This window comes from Lampris incognitus, chromosome 16 (assembly GCF_029633865.1).
Source record: "Lampris incognitus isolate fLamInc1 chromosome 16, fLamInc1.hap2, whole genome shotgun sequence".
Classification (NCBI taxonomy): Eukaryota; Metazoa; Chordata; class Actinopteri; order Lampriformes; family Lampridae; genus Lampris; species Lampris incognitus.
This window is the reverse complement of record NC_079226.1, coordinates 10,818,847-10,843,097: the sequence shown is the minus strand read 5'-3', so window position 1 is coordinate 10,843,097 and position 24,251 is coordinate 10,818,847. Positions and strand designations below refer to the sequence as shown.

General features: G+C 46.6%; 1 protein-coding gene across 5 annotated transcripts in view; it reads right to left on the bottom strand.

The window, feature by feature from the left end:
• Positions 1 to 24,251, bottom strand: part of stxbp5b (syntaxin binding protein 5b (tomosyn)) — a 53,975-nt gene that overhangs the window by 14,574 nt on the left and 15,150 nt on the right. For all 5 annotated transcript variants that reach the window (XM_056295214.1, XM_056295216.1, XM_056295217.1 and 2 more), the window contains 13 exons: positions 22,203 to 22,266; positions 21,003 to 21,086; positions 20,342 to 20,465; positions 19,927 to 20,005; positions 15,777 to 15,931; positions 15,588 to 15,660; positions 10,977 to 11,124; positions 8,043 to 8,110; positions 7,867 to 7,907; positions 7,373 to 7,593; positions 6,378 to 6,562; positions 5,009 to 5,134; positions 2,084 to 2,235 (listed from right to left, as the gene is read on the bottom strand). In XM_056295214.1, the coding sequence (XP_056151189.1) occupies positions 2,084 to 2,235; positions 5,009 to 5,134; positions 6,378 to 6,562; positions 7,373 to 7,593; positions 7,867 to 7,907; positions 8,043 to 8,110; positions 10,977 to 11,124; positions 15,588 to 15,660; positions 15,777 to 15,931; positions 19,927 to 20,005; positions 20,342 to 20,465; positions 21,003 to 21,086; positions 22,203 to 22,266 (1,520 nt within the window). The remainder of the gene's footprint in view (positions 1 to 2,083; positions 2,236 to 5,008; positions 5,135 to 6,377; positions 6,563 to 7,372; positions 7,594 to 7,866; positions 7,908 to 8,042; positions 8,111 to 10,976; positions 11,125 to 15,587; positions 15,661 to 15,776; positions 15,932 to 19,926; positions 20,006 to 20,341; positions 20,466 to 21,002; positions 21,087 to 22,202; positions 22,267 to 24,251) is intronic.

Here is a 24,251-nt window from a genome sequence, read left to right as displayed (position 1 = left end):
TTTGATCTTAAGCTCTTTTTTCGTTTTCCAAAAATTTGCTTTACTCTTGGAGAAATTTTAAAGCCCGGTGTGTTGAGACCAATGGCAGTGTGAATGGCAGCAGAGAGAAAATATACACTATATGTACGAAAGTATTGGGACACACCTCTTAATCATTGAATTTAGGCGTTTCATTCAGACCCATGGCGACAGGTGTATAAAATCAAGCAGCTAGCCATGCAGCCTGCATTTACAAACATTTGTGAAAGAATGGGTCATTCTGAAGAGCTCAGTGAATTCAAGTGTGGAACTGTCATAGGATGCCACCTTTGCAACAAGTCAGTCCATTAAATTTCTTCCCTGCTAGATATTCCACGGTCAACTGTAAGAGGTATTATTGAAAAGTGGAAGCGTTTAGGAACAACAGCAACTCAGTAATGAAGTGGCAGACCACGTAAAGTCACACAGCGAGTGCTGAGGCACATAGTGCGTAAAAGTCACAAACACTCTGTTGACTCAATAACTGCAGAGTTCCAAACTTCCTCTGGCATTAACATCAGTACAAAAACTGTGCGCCGGGAGCTTCATGGAATGGGTTTCCATGGCCGAGCAGCTGCATGCAAGCCTTACATCAAGCACAATGCCAAGCGGAGGATGGAGTGGTGTAAAGCACACTGCCACTGGACTCTGGAGCAGTGGAAACGTGTTCTGTGGAGTGACGAATCACGCTTCTCTGTCTGGCAGTCTGATGGACGAGTCTGGGTTTGGTGGATGCCAGGAGAACGTTACCTGCCTGACTGCATTGTGCCAACTGTAAAGTTTAGTGGAGGAGGGACAATAATATGGGGTTGTTTTTCAGGGGTTGGGCAAGGCCCCTTAGTTCCAGTGAAGGGAAATCTTAATGCTTCAGCATACCAAGACATTTTGGACAATTCTATGCTTCCAACCTTGTGGGAACAGTTTGGGGAGGGCCCTTTTCTGTTCCAGCACGACTGTGCCCCAGTGCACAAAGCAAGGTCCATTAAGACATGTCTGGGTGAGTTTGGTGTGGAAGAACTTGACTGGCCCCCACGGAGCCCTGACCTCAACCCCGTCGAACTCCTTTGGGATGAACTAGAACGGAGATTGCGAGCCAGGTCTTCTTGTCCAACATCAGTGCCTGACCTCACAAATGCTCTTCTGGATGAATGGGCAAAAATTCCCACACACTAAGAAAAACAAGTACCAGTGTGTACCTAAGTGGGTACAAATGCTTGTCGCCGGGGCAGTACCTTTTTGAAGTACAATAATGTACCCATGTAAAGACACTTCATTGTCTTTTAACTACCTTTGTTACCTTTCAGCTTATGGAAAGATACAAATCTGATCCTTCAAAGTACAATATTGTACCTCTGTTGCTGTAATGTACCTATGAGCACAGAAGTGTACCTCTTCTGTACCTCAATTTTTGAGAGTGCAGACACACTCCAAAATCTTGTGGAAAGCCTTCCCAGAAGAGTGGAAGCTGTTATATCTGCAAAGGGGGGGACCAACTCCATATTAATGCCTATGGATTTAAAATGGGATGTCATAAAAGCTCCTGTAGGTGTAATGGCCAGGTGTCCCAATACTTTTGTACATATAGTGTATTAAAAGACTCAGCACAAGCAAAACTGCCTCTTATTCTGACTTTCAAAAAAAAAACAAAAAACAGAAGGGAGCGTTTTAAAAGTCACGGCTATCTCTTTTGCTGCGGGTACTCAGATTGCTAACAAGTCAACAGATGGGACCCTGTGAGCGGCGCTCCCTGCTGAGGGAGAGGGGGCACTGCAGAGGGAGCTGGCGTGACAGCGAGACACCAAGCCGACTCCTGAATGTCAGACTGGTCTTGCTGTGGCGTCCACCCCCAAGAGACGACTATTTCCATGATGGCTAGCAATCATTTTGAAGCACTTGTGAATTACAACTCATTAGAACAATAACTTATCAGCAAGAGCAACCAAGGCAGAGATTGTGGTTTGAAAAAACAAACAACAAAAGAAAAAAAAAAGGGGGGGGGGGTGAAGAAAAAACAGTCGGACCAAAACTCAAAGCGGAGGCAGAAGACTGACAGAGAGGAGCTCACCGCCGGATGGGTGCCGGGCTTTGCGTGGGGAGCGAGGCTGTCTCTGGCAGGGGTCGGCCGGGCTGTACAGCTCCAACATGCCCATGTTGAGGAGGAGAGTCTTCTGCAGGTAGTCCACCACGGCCACACCATTACTGTTACCAAACACCACACTGTCAAACAGGAAGGAGGCGTCAGTCAGATGACAGATAACCTTTTTATGCATCTTAGCTTTGGATTACCACTGCCCTTTAAAGACCCCCCTCCGGTGAAAATCAAGTTTTTAACCTTGTTCACTTGTCCATATGGTGTTACGGTAATGTTACAAGACCTATCAGAAGCAAAATAAGCAGTCAACGCCATGGCTGAGCAGATCTGCTTTGAAACTGCAGTGTACCAAGGACAGTCTCAAAAAACCTGATTCAGTCAGGTGAGATTTCATACGACACAAACCTGAGGAACCAATCCCGTTAATGGACGGGGTGGTGCTTTACATACCACTATGTGCACCAGCTTCAGCAATGTGAGCCAGAGGAGAAGCGGCGTAGCTACTTATTGTAATTTCGCCAGCTACGAGTTTCACTACTTTCAAAACGATGGCAGAGACGCGTTTTGTTTTCAGCTGCAAATTTATAAAAGGAGAATCAGTGAGTCTTCATTTATTACCAAAGGATCTGAAAATCAGAAAGAAATGGGTGCAGTTTATTTGGAAAAATTGTAATGTCCCAGCCAAACTTCCCAAGAAAACACAGGTTTGCAGTAGCCATTTTCAAGAACACCATTTTGAAAATGTATCACAAAAACAGATGGGTTTTTCCACAAAACTTATATTGAAGCCCAACACCGTGCCATCCATTTATCCTGGAGACACAGCGAGTACAAGCCGACACATTGGTCAGCCGGTAAGTTTATTTTTCTCTTTCTCCAGAGACTGTTAAGGGCGAGACTAGTGAATCCATTTGCAAAACAAAGACAAGGGACAAAGGCGAGTGAGGAAAGGGGTTTATCGAGGATGGCCGGTGGCGGAGAGGTGATGGCATGGAGGCAGAGGCAGCTAGCAGAGCCGGGCCATGCCGGACGAATGAGTGAGTGCAGCTGGACTGCACCAAGCTCAGGGACAAGCAGCCAGACAGCTAGGCAGGCAGATGAACCAGAAAGGGGCAATACTAATAACAATGAAAAGCCAATTAGTCTAACAAGCAACAACAGTGGGAAAATACTCTGAAAGAATTGCAAAGCTGCCGACCACATGAGACTAACATAGTAGCTCAAACAACGATCTGGCGATGAGTGGTTTCTTGTAGTGCTTGGATTGATGAGCTTGATGGAAAGCAGGTGTGTGGCTGAGCGGTGAGGTGAATGTAGGTCGAGAGAGCGAGAGAACCAAAGAGAGAGAGAAAGAGGACAGACAGACAGACAGACAGACAGAGAGAGAGAGAGAGAGAGAGAGAGAGAGAACCAAAGAGAGCGCAAGAGAGAGAGCAAATGAGAGTGAGAGAGCCAATGATAGCGAGAGAGAGAAAAAGTGAGAGAAAGCCAAAGAGAGCGAGAGAGAGAGCCAAAGAGCGTGAGAGCCAATGAGAGTGAGAGCCAAAGCGAGTGAGAGAGAGCCAGAGAGCGAGAGAGCCAAAGAGAGCGAGAGAGAGACCAAGAGAGAGCCACTGAGAGCGATAGCCAAAGAGAGCGAGCAAGAGAGCCCCTGAGAGCGAGAAAGAGAGTGAGAGAGCCAAAGAGAGTGAGTGAGAGAACGTGAGAGAGCAAGAGAGAGCCACTGAGAGCGAGAAAGAGAGTGAGAGAGCCAAAGAGAGTGGCGTCCGGGTAGAAAGAGACCGTGCGAGAGAGCCAAAGAGAGCGAGCAAGAGAGCCAATGAGAGCAAGAGAGAGCCAAAGAAAGAAAGAGAGAGAGAGTGAGAGGCTAGATGGATGTGGAGGGCGTGTCAGACTTTCTGTGTTCAAAGTGTTTCTTCCAAACGACACATCTAAGTGTTTATCCTTACAAGACAGATAACTCGTCAGAGCTGGCGAGCAGGACCAAGAGTGATCTAAGGTTAGCAACACATTATTAGCTGACTGATAACGTCGTCAAGCTGAAGACTCATGTTATCTATTACCGTTGCGTTTCTAACATCGGGACAGCGAGACATAAAATACATTACCATTCTGAGGCGTCCATTTGTATGCGACCCTGTCCAATTTGCTCTTCTTTGGAATCGGTTGGCGGCAGACAAGCGGCGCGGTGGGGGGTTAATTGAGCGTGGGGATAATTTGCATATTCATAGATTCTGGATTTTTTTAATGAGGGAGAAGGAATAGATGTAATTTTAAGGATTTTACCAAGATAACTGAGCTTAGGTTGAAGAAAAAACACATCAGACAATTTATCATATTACTCAGAGCATTTTATATGTCTTGTAACGTGACTGGAAGGGGTCTTTATGGGATACGATGAAGATCTCTATACCCCCTGCTGCATCACTGAGGCTGGGCGGTAATTCAATAATATCGTTTAGTTGTCGCTGCGGTTATCTTTTATCATTTCGTCACGCCAGAACATATCGTGTCAAGTCTGGATTTTACAGACAGACGCTGCACCCGGAGCAGAGGACCAGAAGGATCAGAATTCTGGTCAATGTGGATGAAAACTAACGACAATGTGACATACCTTAAGAGACTCATCAAGAGAAGAGGGAGGCTGTGACAAAGCAATGCAGGGAGATAAAATTAAATTCAGTGCGGAGTACAGTCATGGCTGACGGGACCTTTTTTTTATTTTTAGAATCATATCTCAAAAGACTGTGTAGTTTGAGAAAGAGTTTTGTTGTCTCTGCCCAAGTCTCCACTGTTTCTCAGTGCCAATTCAACAACCCACTTATAGGGATGACTAACGTTTCATCTTATTTGTGTGTGCATGCATGTGTGTGTCTGTTCAAGTCCAGACGGACTTACAGGCCGTAGGAAGAGTTCAATGCCAGGGTGCTGATCTGTTGTGGTGGGTCTCCGCTCACCCACACCAGTTGGACGATCAGCTCCACCTGGTACCCCGCCGACTGCTTCAGCGGGGAGCTGCGCACCCTGAAATACAACAAGGACAACTGACTGCCAACAGGGGTTCGGTTTGGTACCAACACCTAGCTTCAGATGCACACAAATACACAAAACTGGGAGCTGCCCAACACAACCACTGTCCTACACATTTTAAGCTGAACTTAATTTACTCTTGTAGAATACCAGTTCCCTCTTTTTTTTTTGGATACACTTTATTAATCCCCGTAGGGAAATTACGCTCTGCATTTAACCCATCCTAGCTGTGTAGCTAGGAGTAGTGGGCAGTCGCCGTGCAGCACCTGGGGACCAACTCCAGTTCGTCTTGCCATGCCTAGGTCAGGGGCACAGACAGGAGTATAAACCCTAACATGCACGTCTTTTGGATGGTGGGAGAAACCGGAGCACCCGCAGAAAACCCACCACAGACACGGTGAGAACACGTAAACTCCACACAGAGGACGACCTGAGATGACCCCCAAGGTTGGACAACCCCAGGGTTCGAACCCAGGAACTTCTTGCTGTGAGGCGACAGCGCTAACCACTGCGCCACTGTGCCTCCCAAGTTTTATTCCTTCATGAGATATTAAAGTAATTATCCTTCATTTCTTCGATAGTTCATTTTCATATTGCAAATCCCAGAGCTCCATTTGAAAATGACATGATCCTGAATGTGCAGAAAGCGTTCTCGTGCAGGTCACACTTTCAGACGGTTGCAAATTTTAGCGTAACACCTGCAAAATAATTCAATGGTAGCGTGGGTATTTTGGAGAAAGACGACTGATCAGCAATGTCATCCAACACGGTAATATTGAACAACATACTGATCCATATCAAACATTCAATCAAACCTAATTAAACGGTAGATTAACGGATATTTATTTTAGCTTTGTATTTTAGTGCCTATCACTTTGCTTTTCCGCATTTGACATGCAAGTTCCTTCTTAATCTTCTTCTTTTCCTTTTGTGCCAGATTTGATGCACTTCCTGTGCAGGTGCGGTACTGAATATTTGGTGGGAATGGTGGACTCCACTGGCTCAGATGCTAATGTATAGTGGAGCAATTACAGAACACTAATACTCTGAATGACTGTTGCTCCAAAAATGACCAGTGGGAAAGGGCATTTTTGGCATTTTTTTAACATGAAAAAATTACGGATAACCACTTTAAATCTAATCCAAACAAAATGCCCTGCAGGTGTGATGTGCTGTGTGAGTCCTTATTAAGTTTGATCTACATTCCCAAACAAGCGGACAGTGTGAGGATCCGTACTGGAGACATGGGATGTTGTCCTTGGGCCCATCGAAGGAGGTGCAGCCGGCAGCAGTCGGGGTAGGGGGCTCGCCATCCTGCGGGCTGGACAAGGCCCCTGAGGCCGGCAGGGTCGGTGTCTGTTCTCCCCCCGGGTCAGGAGACTCCACTTCACTCAGCTCACACTGCATTCGCACCTCCAACAGCTAAGAGGAGAAAAAATATATATAATAAAACACCAACAACAATAATAATAATAATAACAATAGTTAAATTGCTTTTTTCATTTTCCATCCATCCGTTATCCAAGCTGCTTATCCGAATTAAGGGTTGCGGCATGCAGGAGCCTATCCCAGCAGCAACTGGGTGGCGGGGGGGGAGGCATCCTAGACAGGCCGCCAGTCCATCACAGGGCCGACACAGTCACACCCAGGGACAACTTAGTATGGCTGATTCACCTGACCTACATGTCTTTGGACTGTGGGAGGAAACCAGAGCACCCAGAGAAATGTTTTTTCATTTTCATTATCTGTTAATATTTGCATTTTTATACTATGTTGTATTTTTTTTCTGCTTGTGACTTTTTTTGAGCAGCATTTCATGTATTAAAAAGTACTGAATCAAGTTTATTATTATCATTATCATAACAGGAATAAGAATAACAGTAATGATGACACTAATATCAGTTATATAAAGTTAAAAGCCTTGTAAATAAAGAAATAAAATAATTGATACAACAAAACAAAAAAACGTTTGGCACAGAAAGAAAGATGTAAAGAACAAAAGCATGAACAGATACAGGACTTTTAAAATGTGTTACAGCACTGTGAGGTACATTACAAAAGCTCCAGTTTCTGGATTCTGCCATTGTTGTTGTTACTGTGCAGCAGAAGTGCCACCAAATACTTTCAGCTGAAAGATCACGTAAGTGTAAAAAAGGTCTATAGGTGCTTAATGGACGGCACAGACAACAGACATTTCCTGTGAAACATCATCCTGCGGAGTGATTGGTTTACCTGGACCACTTCGGTGGTGACTTCCTGTTTGCTGAACCTATAGACAATGACGTGGGCGGAGACTCCGGCCACGCAGAGCATCCTGCTCTCAGGGCACCAGCAGAGGGTCTGGATGGCGAATGGGTCCTCGTCTACGATGTCGGTGGCGGGCTTCTCCTCCTTCCCCCGAGCCCTCTCAAACACCTTGGCGGTCTTCAGCTTGTACAGTACTTGAAGCATTACTATGATGAGAGCGAGGAGAAAGAAAGGGAGGCAATTAAGAAAGAAATATCAGATACAGCAGCCTGGTATCTGCTGCTAATGTGGAAGACTGTGATTACTATTTAACAAATGTACTACAACTACTACTTCATATTGTACTACTATGATATGATTAATATGTAGCCCTCTGCCGGTGGTTTACTCTCAAATTTATCTGCTAATCACTGACTCTCTTCTAAGTCCATTTGGATAAAAGTCTATGCCAAATGAGTAAATGTAAATGCGGTACTCACGTGCAGAAGCATCCCAAAACTTAAGCGAACCGTCAGCATGCCTGTTTGTTGTCAAAAAGAAAAAACAAAACAAGGGAAATCATGTTACGATAGAGAACAGAACCCCTCATTTCTTCCAAGAGTTCAGCATTTCCATGTGTACCATGAGATCTCCTCATCTTAGCTTTTCTACTGACCCCGTGATGATGATCTCTGGGTAGCTCTGGACACCTTGGCCCCAGTTGCCCCCACTAATGGGCCACTCCTGTTAAAATAAAAAAAACACGAGGTCACTTTAATGGGTTTAATTAATCCATACCAGATTTTTGTTTTACAGGATTATTCTTTAGAGCTTCCATCTTAGTAACGGGTGCTCTTTAGGTACATTCAGGCTGCATCAGTGTTCAATGAGAAAGGGGGCAACAGCAGACGTCCCTCTCAGGTTGTCCATGGGTGAGTGAGTGACCACAATTTGCCACGCACAGCCCATGGCGGCAGTTGCTGTTCGCTCACCGGGACTAAGTTGAACCCCTGCGGGGCCTAAGCATCAGCATTTTTTTTAATGTATTTTTGGGATGTTTTTCCCAAGGCGTGCGAGCAACAGCCACCAGGGGCTATAGGTTACAAATTGTGGTCACTCACTCACTAACTCACTGGCAACCTAACCTGAGAGGGACGTTTACTAGGACACGCTTCACCTACACACGCAGCTGGGGTGCACTGTGGGTCTGGTCGGTTTCATGCTTGTTTGGGGCGGCTTGGTTGGAAACCTAAGCTATAATGTTGGAAAGCTCACCAGGAACATCTGCTGATTAAAACGTGAACGCGATACAGGAAAACAGCAGGTCTGAGATCAACGTTCTTTACCTTCATTGTACGTAGACTGACATTCAACACTTGATACTTCCAACGATCACAACGGCACCAAGTGCCGGTTTTTCCCTAGGCCTACAATTGATTATGTTGGCTCTCTTGGTTGATCGAGCATAGTAGCCAATCAGCACGTTTTCCAAGTTTTTTGTAGAGTGCAAAAATTGGTATTTGAATTTCTTTTCTTATTAAATGTGCCCAGCATTCCACGGCTCTAAGAATCCGTAGCCGAGCAGGACTTTTTCCAAGTTTTTTGTAGAGTGCAAAAACTTTTGATATCATTGATTTTAAATTAATTTTATTTTGCTGTTGTTGAAAACACAACATTCCAAGACTGTACATAGTCAGATTCTTTGTACGACTCTGCTATAGTTGATTTTTTTTAAAAAAAACGTGTGCTAAATAAATAACTTATACATTACGTACTCATATTTTCAAATCTCCAGTCAGTTTTTACCACTGACTTAATGTAGGGTCCTATGGAACCTCTGTTATAGCTTTTTAAAAATCTCAGTTCCACGATCACAGAAACTATGGGGCCCTACCCTTAATGCCATCAGTTTGTTGTTGGCCCGCGCCAGGCCCCCATCAAAAAAGACACTTGCCGGGTGTCCGGGTGGCGTAGCGGTCTATTCCGTTGCCTACCAACACGGGGATCCCGATTCAAATCCCCGTGTCACCTCCGGCTTGGTCGGGCATCCCTAAAGACACAATTGTTTGTGTCTGCAGGTGGGAAGCCGGATGTGGGTGTGTGTCCTGGTCGCTGCACTAGCACCTCCTCTGGTCGGTTGAGGTGCCTGTTCAGGGTGGAGGAATAGCGTGATCCTCCCACGCGCTACGTCCCCCTGGTGAAACTCCTCACTGTAAGGTGAAAAGAAGCAGCTGGCTCCACATGTATCAGAGGAGGCATGTGGTAGTCTGCAGCCCTCCCCCGATCGGCAGAGGGGGTGGAGCAGCGACCGGAATGGCTCGGAAGAGTGGGGTAATCGGCCGGATACAACTGGGGAGAAAAAGGGAAAAAAACTCCCAAAAAAAAAAGACGCTTGCCACGGGGCCTAACAACTTTCCTGGGGGAAACCCTGCTCTGTATAAACGTTGTGGAGTCAAGAGTCGATAGTCAAAGACATGAAAAAAAAGAAAAAAGAAACGACACGACATTAAACACACCATTCACAAAACCCCATTGCTGGTCCCTCCCCAAATGAGACACTGCATATACCTCCACCTGCACAACATACCAAAGCGTACCTTGTGAGACTGAGCCTCACCGCATAAATGAACATCAGAATAAAATGTCCCAGCTAAACTTAACCATGATCAAACATAACACACTCATCACATTTCCAAACTAGCACAAAAGTTATGTCCCACTTTATGTGGATAAAACCACAGTTTTTTATAATTACCATGGATCCTACTAGCATCCGACAGCAGGCTAGCCGTCCTGCCAAGAAATAACTTAACCAACCAATTATCTGTTAACAGGGCCCTGCCAACCCAAAATGAGAAGTTAAATGTACTTAACCTTTTGCTGGCGGTCACTAGAAAACGTAAATCATCATTAAACTCAAGCAAAGTCTTAAGCCTATCTGAGATAGGCTTTAAGGGTGGCAGTCCAAGTAATGTTAGTCCAACATACTGTCATATCAAATGTGGAACATCACAGAAAGTATGTCACAGACCGTTGTCGTCATACTTTCAGATCACGCATTTCAGGTTTTAAGATTATCAAGTCCTTGGCCTGTTTGGGAGCCGTAAAGCTCGTAGGCTTGCCATCTGACGTCGTTTTCCTCAGCTCTGCTGGGTACCACAGGCCGCCCCGAATCCCCTCGCAGGTTCTGAGGAAGGCCCGCACCTCCTTGAACTCAGCCACCCGCCGAGCTATCAAATATCAAACCTGGTGCATGGTCTTCACTTCGCTGATGAGTGTTTCGGATAATCTTAACATGAAATAGCTGCTTCCATATGAAATAACAGTTCTAGCGAGGAGCTCAGTAAAAACACCTCCTCAAATGGCGCTGCTCAGACCGTACTGTGTTTTATATTAAAGGATAGGTTTACTTTTTTCGACCCCCAAGTTCATCAAGAGGTCCCGCACCATTTTTAGCACGATAACATTTTAATGTGGTCTGGAATCAAAAAAGTAAACCTATTCTAATTCCCACAAGCTGAACCACTGTTTTCTGGAGTGTCCTTCCTCCAAAGCCCCTGAACGTTGAGACTAGTGTTTTTAACGTCTGTAACAATGGAGTATACCCTACCTTCTTACTGAAACCTTGTCTTTTTTGCCGAGAGCCAACAGAGTAAAGTGCAGGAATCAGATCAGTGGGGCAGTCGGCAAAGTACTCGCAGCAGGTCACCGGAGACTCATGGATGTTGAGAGGGTAGGGGTTCTCAAATATTGGGTACCTGGTCAAAACAATGCAGGACAGGTCTGATTCAGAAGAAGCTGCATCTATCATATACGACTTTTTTCCACTATCGTGCTGAGACCATAATGGGGCCAGTGTGTGCCGATGACGAGTCGTGTGCAGTTACTGTTTCTGTTTCCATTAGCATTGGAGCGAAAATCAGGACAAGGAAGTACCACAGAAAAACTACATCTTTATGCGTGCTCAATAATCCAGGTCAGGAAATCACAGAAAGGTGAATCAGTTCATCTGGACACAACATTTCATAACTTGTCTAATATGCCCCTTTTCCACTACATGGTACCAGCTCAACTCGACTTTTTCATTTTCTATTACGGCAAAGTACCGGCATTTTGGTAACTTTTACCACTTTTCTGGTACCACCTTTGTCGAGGTTCCAAAAAAACTGGAGCGGGCACCAAAATCAATGCAGACCAACTACACTGAGGGGGTACTCTAACGTTAATGGAAGATGACACTGCGAGTCGAGTCGAGCCGGTACCATGTAGTGGAAAAGGGGCATAAGTGACCTCTTCAGTCTCAACTGACTGCAGGCATCCCTACTCTTATAAACAATACAGTGGCATAATGACCGAAACTAATGACCAGTTTCATATGCAAACTGCTGTGAGCATTAACTAGAGTTTCAACGGCCATGTGTACTATTCACAAGAGGATTTGGGAATGGTTGCAATCACAGCACTGTAAGATGGCAACAGATGTACTCTTAGGCTTACGCTCAGTTGCTTTCAAATCCCAAAACACGCTGCACCAGAAGCTGGTCCACCCCAAGGATCGGGGCCCCCAGCACAAACAGAGCCATATAGTGTACGTTGTTAAGTGCCAGGAGGGTTGCTGTGACTTGTACATTGGGGAAACCAAACAGACGCTGGTCAAGAGGATGGTACAACACAGAAGAGCTAACACGTCAGGCCAGGACTCCACAGTCTAGACCCATCTACAGGCCAGTGCCACTCTTTCAAGGATGAGGATCTGCACATCCTTGATAGGGGGGAACGCTGGTTTGAACGGGGAGTCAAAGAGGCCATCTATATGAAGAGGGAACGACCATCGACCATCCCTGAACCGAAAGGGGGGGGGCTAAAACAGTGGCAGATCTAGAGATTTTTTCCTGGGGTGCAAGACTGTGTCCCAGAGGTGGCAGCTGCCACCCCGTATATCCGCGCCTGTGAGGGGGAGGGGGGATTCTAAATCGGCGACTTCTGTTTGAGATGAGCTTGGTGCGGGTCTCATTGACCTTCGCCATGCACGTACATAAAATATACTTTAAAAACATATTATCTGATTTATAAATGGGGTGGCAAGATGGTGCCCCAGAGGTGGCAGCTGCCACCCCTTGCCACCCCGTAGATCCGCGCCTGGGCTAAGAGTACATCGGCTGCCATCTTTTACAATGCTGTGATTGCGACCATTCCCAAATCCTCTGCGAGTAGCACACGTGGCCATTGAAGGCCCGTTCACACGGCAACGTTTTCAGCACGAAACGGTAAAGTACTGTTGCGCTTCGGCCGCAAACTTTTGACACCGGGTCCCAGAGCGAAATCTTTTGAAAACACAACTCCAGCATCGCCGTGCAGACCAGCAAAACCGGCTCCTGCGAAAACGGTGACGTAACGGCTCCACTCGCGCATGTGTGTTACGCGTTCGGTCAAACGCGCGAGTAAGACGACGTTAACAATGGCGGATCAACGAGCTGCGCCGGCGCTGTTATCTCTGCTAAATTTAATAACGCTCCTCCAGCAGGGTGCAGATTTGCTGCACCGTTACTGTGATCGGCGGAGACGCATTATTTACCACTCCCATCTCATCGTCCGTCCAGTCAAAACGTTCCGTTTTCGAGCGCTGCACTCGCCGTCGTCCGCTCGTTTTACTCAACGCTCTGAGGAGGAAGCGTTTATGCGCATGCGCGTGGTGTTATTGGGTCCCGCCGGAAACGCTCTCTACAACAAAGCTTTACCGCCAACTACTGGCCTGGCATGCATACTACAGCGTTTTCAGTCGAAAACGATGTCGTCTGAACGCGGAACTTTTTTTAAAACGCAAAAGAAAAACGTTTCCGTTTTTAGCAAGACCGTTGTCGTGTAAACGTAGCGTGAAACTCTAGTTAATGCTCACGGCAATTTGCATATTATAAAGTGCATGTATAAGAAGACACGCTGGCCGCTGGCTGGTGGTTCTGACCCTTTAGTCGAGCGGTTAGCGACGTCTCCTGCGGTGCGGGCGATACGGGTTCGCTTCCCGGCCGAGGCAGTTCCTGTGGTTGCGTTGTCCCCCCCCAATTCGCTACAATATGAAAGCAATCGTTGGTTTCGGTCGTTATGCCGCTGTATTGTTTACAAGGGCGGGGATACCTGCAGTTGAATCAGGGATGTGCACAGGGGCGATTCTAAGATCAGAGTTTTAGGGGTGCTGAGCACCTAGAGTGCTGGCCGGCCAGGCAAGATAAATTTGGGGGGGTGGATCAAACCATTTTCGAAATATGGGGGGGGGGGGTGCTGTGTTTTTGTTGTTAAAATATTACGTTTAAACCATATACTGGATATGGTTTTGACATTTCTTCAGCTTATTAAACATGGACATACAGCAAAAAGAAAAAATCTCTTCAATTTTAGGGGTGCTGGGGTTCAATTTAGGGGTGCTGCAGCACCCCCAAAAATGGGCTATAAACGCCTATGGATGTGCACATCCGCATCCCTGAAAGAGTGGCCACTGGCCTGTAGATGGGTGTAGACTGCGGGGTCCTGGCCTTGACGCGTTACCTCTTCTGTGTGGTGCCATCCTCTCGGCCAGCGTCTGTTTGGTTTCCCCGATCTGCAAGTCACCGCAGTCCTCCCGGCACTTAACAGCGTATAACTGTATTGCGCTGTTTGTGCCGGGGGACCCGATCCATGGGGTGGACCAGTTTCTGGTGCAGCGTGTTTTGGGGTTTGAAAGCAACTGAGACGCGATGTTGATACCTGCAGTCAGCTGTTGGTAAATAAGGGTGTACCACTTTAAGAGCACGATCTGGGGTCGGACTCTGATTGGTTGGTGGGGAGGGGGGAATGAGGAAGTTGTTGTTGTTGTGTGGCGCGAACGGTAGTGGGGGCTCGGTGCAAGTGAAAGGAAATATTATCACTAAGAACTGTGATATATTGGACCTTTGTCAACGTTTTGTGCAGCTGTGAAGAAGGATTAAATGTGTTTCCAAAGAGAGAAGACGGTGTCCTCGCCATTTTCAGACGAAGTGAACTATTGAACCGTGTTGGGTTGTACTCCGGAGTCTAGCTAGCTAGCTAGCACCAGGCAGTGACGGACAGCGCCAGCGAACTTCGGCCCTGGATCCCAAATAAAGTCGGTTCCCCTGTAACTTCCGGCGAAGGTAGTCAGAAGACGGGAGACAGGAAAAGTAACACAGCTGAGACTGAAGAAGTGACTTAGATGAGTGATGAAACGTTTCTCTCTCAATAAACGCTGTGTCCGGATGAACCGATTCAACTTTCTGTTACACAGAAAAACTACAACGACTACAACAAATGACGCAGTGATGCAACAGTGTAACGCACATGTGACATGACCCCGACACAGATTACGACATTTTTGTTCGGCCTCGTTTTTCTGATGGAAAAAGATCGGCTGCCAGCTGTGATTTCAGTACGTGCTGCTGTAGGATATTAACACCATACCACAGACAGTTCCCAAGACAGAGACACCACTTTGGGGGTTTTTTTTGCTGTTCAGATGGATAGGGAGGGGTGTGTGTTTTCCCAAGGTGAACATCTTTAACCCAATCAGATTTAGGGTCACTGGGTGTGACAGGAATGTAAAACCCAGTCATCGAATGCCAACGTCATTAAGCCCTCCAGCCGAAATGATCTGGCCGTGTTCAGAATGGTTATCAAATGGTCTCTGGATTTTCCAGAAATGAACACATCAAACCATTCAACGCTAAACTGTGTGCTAATGGAAATGTGATTGGGAATAGTTTATTTCTTTTTCTTTGTGTGCTTAGAACCATTTGGCTCCGGCCTCGGAAAAGCATCGATAGTTACTCTGAGATTAAATTATGTCTGACAACCTGCGGTGAAGTTTTGGATTTACTTCAATGTCTGCCAGTTTTTCTCACCAACAAACTAGTCTCAAAGAGGAGTGTGGTAAAACCTGATGAAAATGGCTGCTGTTTTACAGTTTATGATAAAAAAAGAAGTCACGTGTACAAAGCAGCTGATGATAATTACTGAATTTACTGTAAGTTTAATAAACATCAGCTATGTGAAATGCCAATATTTAATTCAACAACCCATGAGAATTTTGCACTTAACTGTAAATACCCGAATTTCAGTAAATTATCTTAATTTCCTATTGAACCACAGATATTGTACAACACGCAGAATCCAAATTACACTAATTCCGATGCAAGCCAAACACACATTCCTATAAAATCATTGGATAAATATTCACCCAATCTGTCCAAGGTCGATCACCACCAAATCCTTCTCGAGCAGGACCACCACGGCATAAGGCTCCTGGAAGTCTGGCAGATAAACAAACCTCAAATTAACAGGGATAATGAGGTTGTATTATCATCACATGTGAAAATCGTGAAGAAAATGCCCAAGTCTATTTTGAGAGCGAAGTGTCACAACCAACCGTTTGGGTAGGGGGTTTCACACAGCGTGAGGAAGTCTACGATGGGGTAGTCCATCTCCAACACCGCGGTGCTCTTCCCATGCATCACAGTCAGACAGGCTCTTCTACCAACTGTGTCATAGGACAGCCCTCCAGACAGGACCATGAATGGGTCTCTGAGAGCAATAAATAAATAAACAAACACACAGACACACAGACACACACACACATTAATAGCAGTTTGTTGTGATGGTGTTTAATCCCCCAAATATCCATCAATAAATAAATCAAATAACTTCTCATCTCTCCACTTAGCTCTAAATCCCCATTTTTTTCCCCCACATGGCACCTACATCATCTTTCCATGCTCATGGGAATAGTAGAGGGGAGCTCAAACCCTGACGTTTTAAGTTTGATGTTCTAGGAATAGAACCTTAGACTTCTGATGCTGTGGTTGCAAGGTAGCTGTGAACAACGATGCTAGCTAAAAGCCTAAAATGTTAACCTTAGTGTATGAAGTACCCCACCACTAATCATCAGTGCGCGCATACATGCTTGCACGCACACTCTTATTCAATGCTGTTGTTGCTGCACTACTACTACTACTTTTGGCTGCTCCTGTTAGGGGTCGCCACAGCGGATCATCCGTCTCCACATCTTCCTGTCCTCTGCATCTTCTTTTGTCATGCCAGCCACCTGCATGTCATCCCCCACCACATCCATAAACCTCCTCTTTGGCCTTCCTCTTTTCTTCTTCCCTGGCAGCTCCACATTCAGCATCCTTCTCACAATATACCCAGCATCTCTCCTCCACACATGTCCAAGCCATCTCAATCTTGCCTCTCTTACTTTGTCTACAAACCGTCCAACCTGAGCTGTCCCTCTAATATACTCGTTCCTAATCCTGTCCTTCTTCGTCACTTCCAATGAAAATCTTAGCATCTTCAACTCTGCCACCTCCAGCTCTGCCTCCTGTCTTTTCATCAGTGCCACTGTCTCCAAACCATACAACATAGCTGGTCTCACAACCATCTTGTGAACCTTCCCTTTAACTCTTGCTGGTACCCTTCTGTCACAAATCACTCCTGACACTCTTCTCCACCCTGCCTGCACTCTCTTCTGCACTCCCCGTTACTTTGAATAGTTGACCCCAAGTATTTAAACTCATACACCTTCGTCACCTTTACTCCTTGCATCCTCACCATTCCACTGTCCTCCCTCTCACTCACACATATGTATTCCGTCTTGCTCCTACTGACTTTCATTCCTCTTTTCTCCAGTGCATACCTCCACCTCTCCAGGCTCTCCTCAACCTGCAACCTACTCTCACTACAGATCACAATGTCATCTGCGAACATCATAGTCCACGCACAGAGACTCCTGCCTGATCTCATCCATCAACCGGTCCATCATCATTGCAGACAAGAAAGGGTTCAGAGCTGATCCTTGATGTAATCCCACCTCCACCTTGAACCCATCTGTCATTCCAACAGCACACCTCGACACTGTCACACTTCCCTCCTGCACCACTCCTACATACTTCTCTGCAACTCCCGACTTCCTCAAACAATACCACACCTCCTCTCTCGGCACCCTGTCGAATGCTTTCTTTAAATCCACAAAGACACAGTGTAACTCCTTCTGGCCTTCTCTATACTTCTCCATCAACATTCTCAAAGCAAACATCACATCTGTGGTGCTCTTTCCTGGCCTGAAACCATACGGCTGCTCGCTAATCGTCACCTCTCCTCTTAACCTAGCTTCTATTACTCTTTCCCATATCTTCATGCTGTGGCTATATTGTGGGTATATGCGGTGGGTATATTGGGAGAAGGACACTGAATATGGAGCTGCCAGGGAAGAGGAAAAGAGGAAGGTCAAAGAGGAGGTTTATGGATGTGGTGAGGGAGGACATGCAGGTGGCTGGTGTGATAGAGGAAGATGCAGAGGACAGGAAGAAATGGAAACAGATGATCCGCTGTGGCGACCCCTAACGGGAGCAGCCGAAAGTAGTAGTAGTAGTAGTAGTCATGCTGTAGCTGATCAACTTTATACCTCTGTAGTTACTACATTTCTGCACATCGCCCTTATTCTTGAAAATTGGTACGTACCAGTATGCTTCATCTCCACTCCTCAGGCATCCTCTCACTTTCCAAGATTGTGTTAAACAATCAAGTTAAAAACTCCACTGCCATCTCTCCTAAACCTTCATGCCTCCACAGGTATGTCATCTGGACCAACCGCCTTTCAACTCTTCATCCTCTTCATAGCTGCCCTCACTTCCTCCTTTCTAATCCATTGCACTTCCTGATTCACTATCTCCACATCATCCAACCTTCTCTCTCTCTCATTTTCTTCATTCATCAGCCGTTCAAACAACAACAACAACAACTTAGTTTTGTATAGCACCTTTCAAGGAACCCAAGGACACTTTACACACAAAAAAAAGATGAAAACAAAGATGAAAAGACTACAGACCATAGGCCTTAGTAAAAAGGTGGGTTTTCAGTAGTCTTTTAAAATTGTCCAAAGAAGCAGCATTACAGATCTCTGCTGGAATAGAGTTCCAAAGGGTGGGGGCGGCCACACTGAAGGCTCTATCCCCATAAGTCCACAGGCTGGTTTGGGGTTGGAAAGCAGAGCCGTGTCTGCGGACCGCAGATTCCGAGACAGTATATAGAGATTGAGGAGGTCCGACAGGTACTGGGGGGTATGGGCATGGAGGGATTTACAGGTGAGGAAGAGGATTTTATAAGAAATGCGGGATTTGACCGGGAGCCAGTGATGATGGACAAGGGTCGGAGTGATGTGTTGCCAGGGCTTGGTGCGGCGGAGCACCCTGGCAGCTGAATTCTGCACATATTGAAGCCTGTCTAGGGCTTTGCTGTACGCCAGACAGGACTCTGTTGCAATAATCCAGAAAGGAGGTGATGAAGGAATGGATGAGGGTCTCTGCCACGGAGTCTGAGAGTAGTGGCCGGAGTCTGGAATGGAATGAGGGGGTGGAGTCCAGACACTAAGGCTGTGGACTTCTGGGGATGGGCAGATGGAGCAGCCATCCACGTCGAGGAGAAGATCTCCAACCTTCTGGAGCAGCGCCTTGGAAGCCACAACCATGAGCTCAGTCTTATTGGTATTTAGCTTGAGTAGATTTGATGACATCAAAATTTCAAAGTACTCCTTCCACCTTCTCAACACACTCTCCTCTCGCTTGTCTGCACATTTCCATCTCTATCCTTAATCGCCCTCACCTGCTGCACAGCCTTCCCAGCTCGGTCCCTTTGTCTAGTCAATCAGCACAAGTCCTTTTCTCCTTCCTTAGTGTCCAGCCTCTCATACAACTCACCATACGCCTTTTCTTTTGCCTTTGCCACTGTCTTCGCTTTACGCTTCGCTTCCTTGTAGTCCTGTCTACTTTCTTCATCTCTCCGTCTATCCCACTTCTTCTTTGCCAACCTCTTCCTCTGTATACTTTGCTGTGCTTCCTCATTCCACCACCAAGTCTCCTTGTCTTCCTTCCTCTCTGTACTGATGACACATCAAGTACCTTCCTAGCTGTCTCCCTCACTATTTCTGCAGTAGTTGCCCAGCCATCCGGCAGCTCTTCACTACCACCCAGTGGCTGTCTTAACTCCTCCCTGAACACCACACAACAGTCTTCCTTCTTCAGCTACCACCATTTGGTCCTTGGCTCTGCCTTCACTTGCTTCCTCTTCTTATCTTATCTAATGCACTGTACTAAATTTTTATGTCTGCACTACATAAATAAAGTTTGATTGATTGTGAGGGTGTGGCTCTGAGTGTTTTAAGGGTTTCAGGGTCTTGGCACCTCAGTGAAGTGCTTTCTTTTATTGATGTCCTGGACCCGTTTCAAAAACATGTTGATGATAAGCGGAGTGCAGATTATAACTCCATTGGTAAACATAAAACCCTTTCCCCAAAATAAATATATGATTCAGTCATGAATTAATAACAGTTAACACTCATATTGTACACACTGGCGCAAATATGTCGCCGCAAGAGATCACAATGAACAACAAAAATGTGGCAGGTGGAAAAGTGCTGGTCAGGACAGGACAGGACCAGTGTTCACATACAGGATGTGGAGTGTAACTGGACTCAGTAAGAAACAGGATGGGCGGGTCTCCCTTCCGACCACCCTCACACTTACCCAGCCCTTGTTGTTTTGTATTCCACTTTCAGTATAGGCTTGCACGGCTCTGGCTTCTTTCCATCCTTCGGCTGCTTCCCTGGTGGAGGTCACACGGCAAAAGCGCGTTTACGCACAGGCCAACTGTACATCAAGCCTTAAGATACAGTTCACATATGGTGCACATATGCTACACAGTGAAATACTCTGACTCACAGGCACGCTGTCTAATGTGCCACCGTTTCTTTTTTAATTTATACTTCACATTTTCCTGTATAGTTTCTAACGTATGCATTTTAACAACAAAAAACAGCAGCAGCAGGAGACGTGGGGGAGATTTATAGGCGCATGATAAAGGTGTGCACTGAAACATGAGTGGCAAGCACTTCTTCATTGTGTGTACAGACCTTAACCGTGTGTACACAACTGCTCGTACCGTGTGGCGTGATGATGTGCGCAGGCTTGGCGGGATTGCGTATATTCCACGTGGTCAGGGTGCCGTCCGAGTGGCTGCAGACAAACTGTTTCCCCTCGTGGTGCCAGGCTACAGAGTGGATCGCCTGGAACACGCACACACATATAGAATTTACTAGAAGGTCCTTACAACAGGCATGGATACAACACACAGCACTTGTAAACAGTTCCAGAATACGCTTTGGCAAATAAGCTCTTATCTTAACTTTGCATTGCAAAATCATTAACTGGCGCCCGTTTCTCCTGTGTGAGTGTGAGCGCAAGTGCATGTACGTGTGTGTGTGTGTGCATTGTAATCCGCTGTTTGAGATGACACCGAGCACCTTGCCCTTGTCATCTATCAAACCACTATAATGAAGTACCTCGCAGTTTCACACCAAAGCGGTCAACGCCCTTCTGTAAAATTGTTTCCCGTCTCCCTGATGCGTGGCGAGCTGATCAAGGCCGACAAATTCCTCCAAGAAGCCATTTCGCTGGCACGCGTGATACAAGTGAAGGATTATGCAAATCCACCCGTCCACCCCCATAAATAGACCAGACGTGCTGCTAATGCAACAATGAGAAGGAACCCTGGGTGTGGCAGGACCCCGGCGTGAACCCAGGGGGACAGAAATATTCCTTACCTCATCGTAACTGTAGCGGTAGTCAGCCTTCTTGGACTTCAAATCCCACAACACCACTATCCCGCACTCGAATCCAATCAGGAGCTGCAACAAGCAGAGAAGATGCCACAGCGCCATTGGTTACCGTCAGACCTCATGCTGCGTAACACAACCGAGACTACGGCCAGTCTGTCTGTCACAACCATCACTATCCCAGATGTTACTTCAAAACAGTCACTGTACGAGCTGGTGTCAGACAGGTGGAAAGGTTTAACTGTATGTTGCATGCTAGTGTACAGTCTAGTGGATTCTTATCAAGAGTCCCCCCTCCCTTTTCTCCCCAGTTGTACCTGGCCAACCACCCTGCTCTCCAAGCCATCCCGGTCGCTGCTCCACCCCCTCTGCCGATCCGGGGAGGGCTGCAGACTACCACATGCCTCCTCCAATACATGTGGAGTCGCCAGCCGCTTCTTTTCACCTGACAGTGAGGAGGTTCGCCAGGGGGACGTAGCGCGTGGGAGGATCACGCTATTCCTCCCAGTCCACCCCCCCCAACAGGCGCACCAACCGACCAGAGGAGGCACTAGTGCAATGACCAGGACACATACCCACATCCGGCTTCCCACCCACAGACACGGCCAATTGTGTCTTTAGGGATGCCCGACCAAGCCGGAGGTAACACAGGGATTCGAACCACCGATCCCCATATTGGTAGTTAACGGAATAGACCGCCATGCTACCCAGACGCCCCTTATCAAGCGTTTTTAAAAGAAGCTGCAGTTGAATATTCAGACACTCTGATGTTGAAATTCAGTCCGTCGATGAGGACACTCAAAGAGACAAAGAGTTAGACGGTACAAGGTTTGAGTCTGGATTTAGTTTATCTCTGAAAGTTTACACAGGTCAACTCACAGGAGGAGACTGAATCCACATTAGTTATACAGTGAGACCGTAGTCATATCTTGAGTCTAAGTGCATGTTTGTTTATGGTTAATGTTGGGCTATCGCTGGTTCAGAAACTGCCATTTCTGCACTTTGATAACATTAGGGGGGCAAATTTTCCGTTCCTTATGAAACAGTACTTGTACACACAGTTCAGTAAACTGAATGACTGTAAACATGCCAGCCGAGTGATTTAGGAATCTCTGACGTGTACTATCTAACATGACTGACTGTGAGGACGTGTCACGTGTCATTGAACCCATAAAGCTTTTTAACTACCTTTCCTTCATCCATAGGGTTATCACTGATGTGGACTACCGGCCCAGGGTGTGTCTTGGTGGACCTGTGAAGATTTCAAAAGGTAAAGTAAAAAGTAAAAAGTCAGAGACAAAGATATAGAGAGAAGAGAGAGAGGGAGCGCAACAGAATGCTTTTTTTTTAATCCCCCTCCCCCCTCCTTTTTCTCCCCCCAATTGTACCCGGCCAATTACCCCACTCTTCCAAGCAGTCCTGGTCGCTGCTCCACCCCCTCTACCGATCCGGGGAGGGCTGCAGACTACCACATGCCTCCTCTGGTACATGTGGAGTTGCCAGCCACTTCTTTTCACCTGACAGTAAGGCGTTTCACCGGGGGGATGTAGCACATGGGAGGATCACGCTGTTCCCCCCAGTTCCCCCTCCCCGCTTAACAGGTGCCCCGACCAGAGGAGGCGCTAGTGCAGTGACCAGGACACATACCCACATCCGGCTTCCCACCTGCAGACACGGCCAATTGTGTCTGTAGGGGCACTCGACCAAACCGGAGGTAACACGGGGATTCGAACCGCCGATCCCTGTGTTGGTAGGCAACGGAATAGACCGCTACGCTATCCAGAAACAGAATGTATTTTAGGTTCAAGCCCCCTTATTTTTGTAAATTCACAAGACAGTTATGAGGCAAGAGAGATAATCATCCTCCAAAAGAAAAGACATAAAAGTAAAGGACAAAGCACAACAAAAAATGCAATCTCTCTCTCTCAACAGCAAGGACAGAAAACAAAAGAAGAGGAAAGAGGGCTCACACACGAGATAGATATAGAGCACCATATGGATATGTAGCATTACTATGAATCGCTATGAGAGAGAAGACAGACACAATGGAGAAATACACAGAGAGACAGATAGACAGACAGCAGGGTCACATGAGGTTCTATGGGAGATGACGGCGTGTGGAGACAGTGTCGCCATGGTAACAGAGGGAGGAGGAGGTCAGAAATGAATGGCGGAGAGGACTGGTCTCATATTGCTGTGGACAGTACTCAGTACAATCAGACTTGTACTGGTAAAATGAAGGGAAAAAAAGGCCTATTATGAACGCCAATCAGTCAGAAAGATTACCACATAACCGCCAAAACAAAGAACACCAAGAGAAAATTCATATCTACAGGATAATATCGGGATTTCTTGACTTTATACAGCCTTGCTGTTTTTTTTCAAACATCCTGTCAGTCTAGCTATTCTATAAACAACATGAACTATTAATCTAAATCATGGGCGGCACGGTGGCGCAGTGGTTAGCGTGATCGCCTCACAGCAATAAGGTCCTGGGTTCGAGCCCCGGGGTAGTCCAACCTTGGGGGGGGGGGGGTCGTCCCAGGTCGTCCTCTGTGTGGAGTTTGCATGTTCTCCCCGTGTCTACGTGGGTTTCCTTCGGGAGCTCCGGTTTTCTCCCACAGTCCCAAGACATGTAGGTCAGGTGAATCGGCCATACTAAATTGTCCCTAGGTGTGATTGTGTGTGTGTGTGTGTGTGTGTTGGCCCTGTGCTGGCCTGGTGGCCTGTCCAGGGTGTCTCCCCGCCTGCCGCCCAATGACTGCTGGGATAGACTCCGGCATCCCCCCGTGAGCCTGAGAGCAGGATAAGCGGTTCAGATAATGGATGGATGGATGGACTCTAAATCATACATACAGTAGTATGCTGCACAGTAAACACAGTGCATATCACTTTTCCCAATTTCGCACCATGTATGCAAAGCAACCTGCGACATTATTCCTCAATTGGCTGCAAATTAAATGTTTAGCTCCCCCTCCGTGCTGTTTTGAAAAGTTACAAGTTTTTTGTTTTTCCAGTTTAAAAAATGGGTTCGTGTGTGTGCTTCAGTAAACTTAACCTTAACATGGAAGGTGAACTGAGTTTAATGGGTCTTAAAAAGACAACGTGCTGAAACACTATAGAGGAAGTGTCCCGCGTTTACAGATGTGAGTCATGTTCCTCTGCCCGAAGAAAAGATATTTGGGAGCAACTTGCAAGAATGTTGTGTTGAGGAGACGTCTGAACGACGGAATGAGG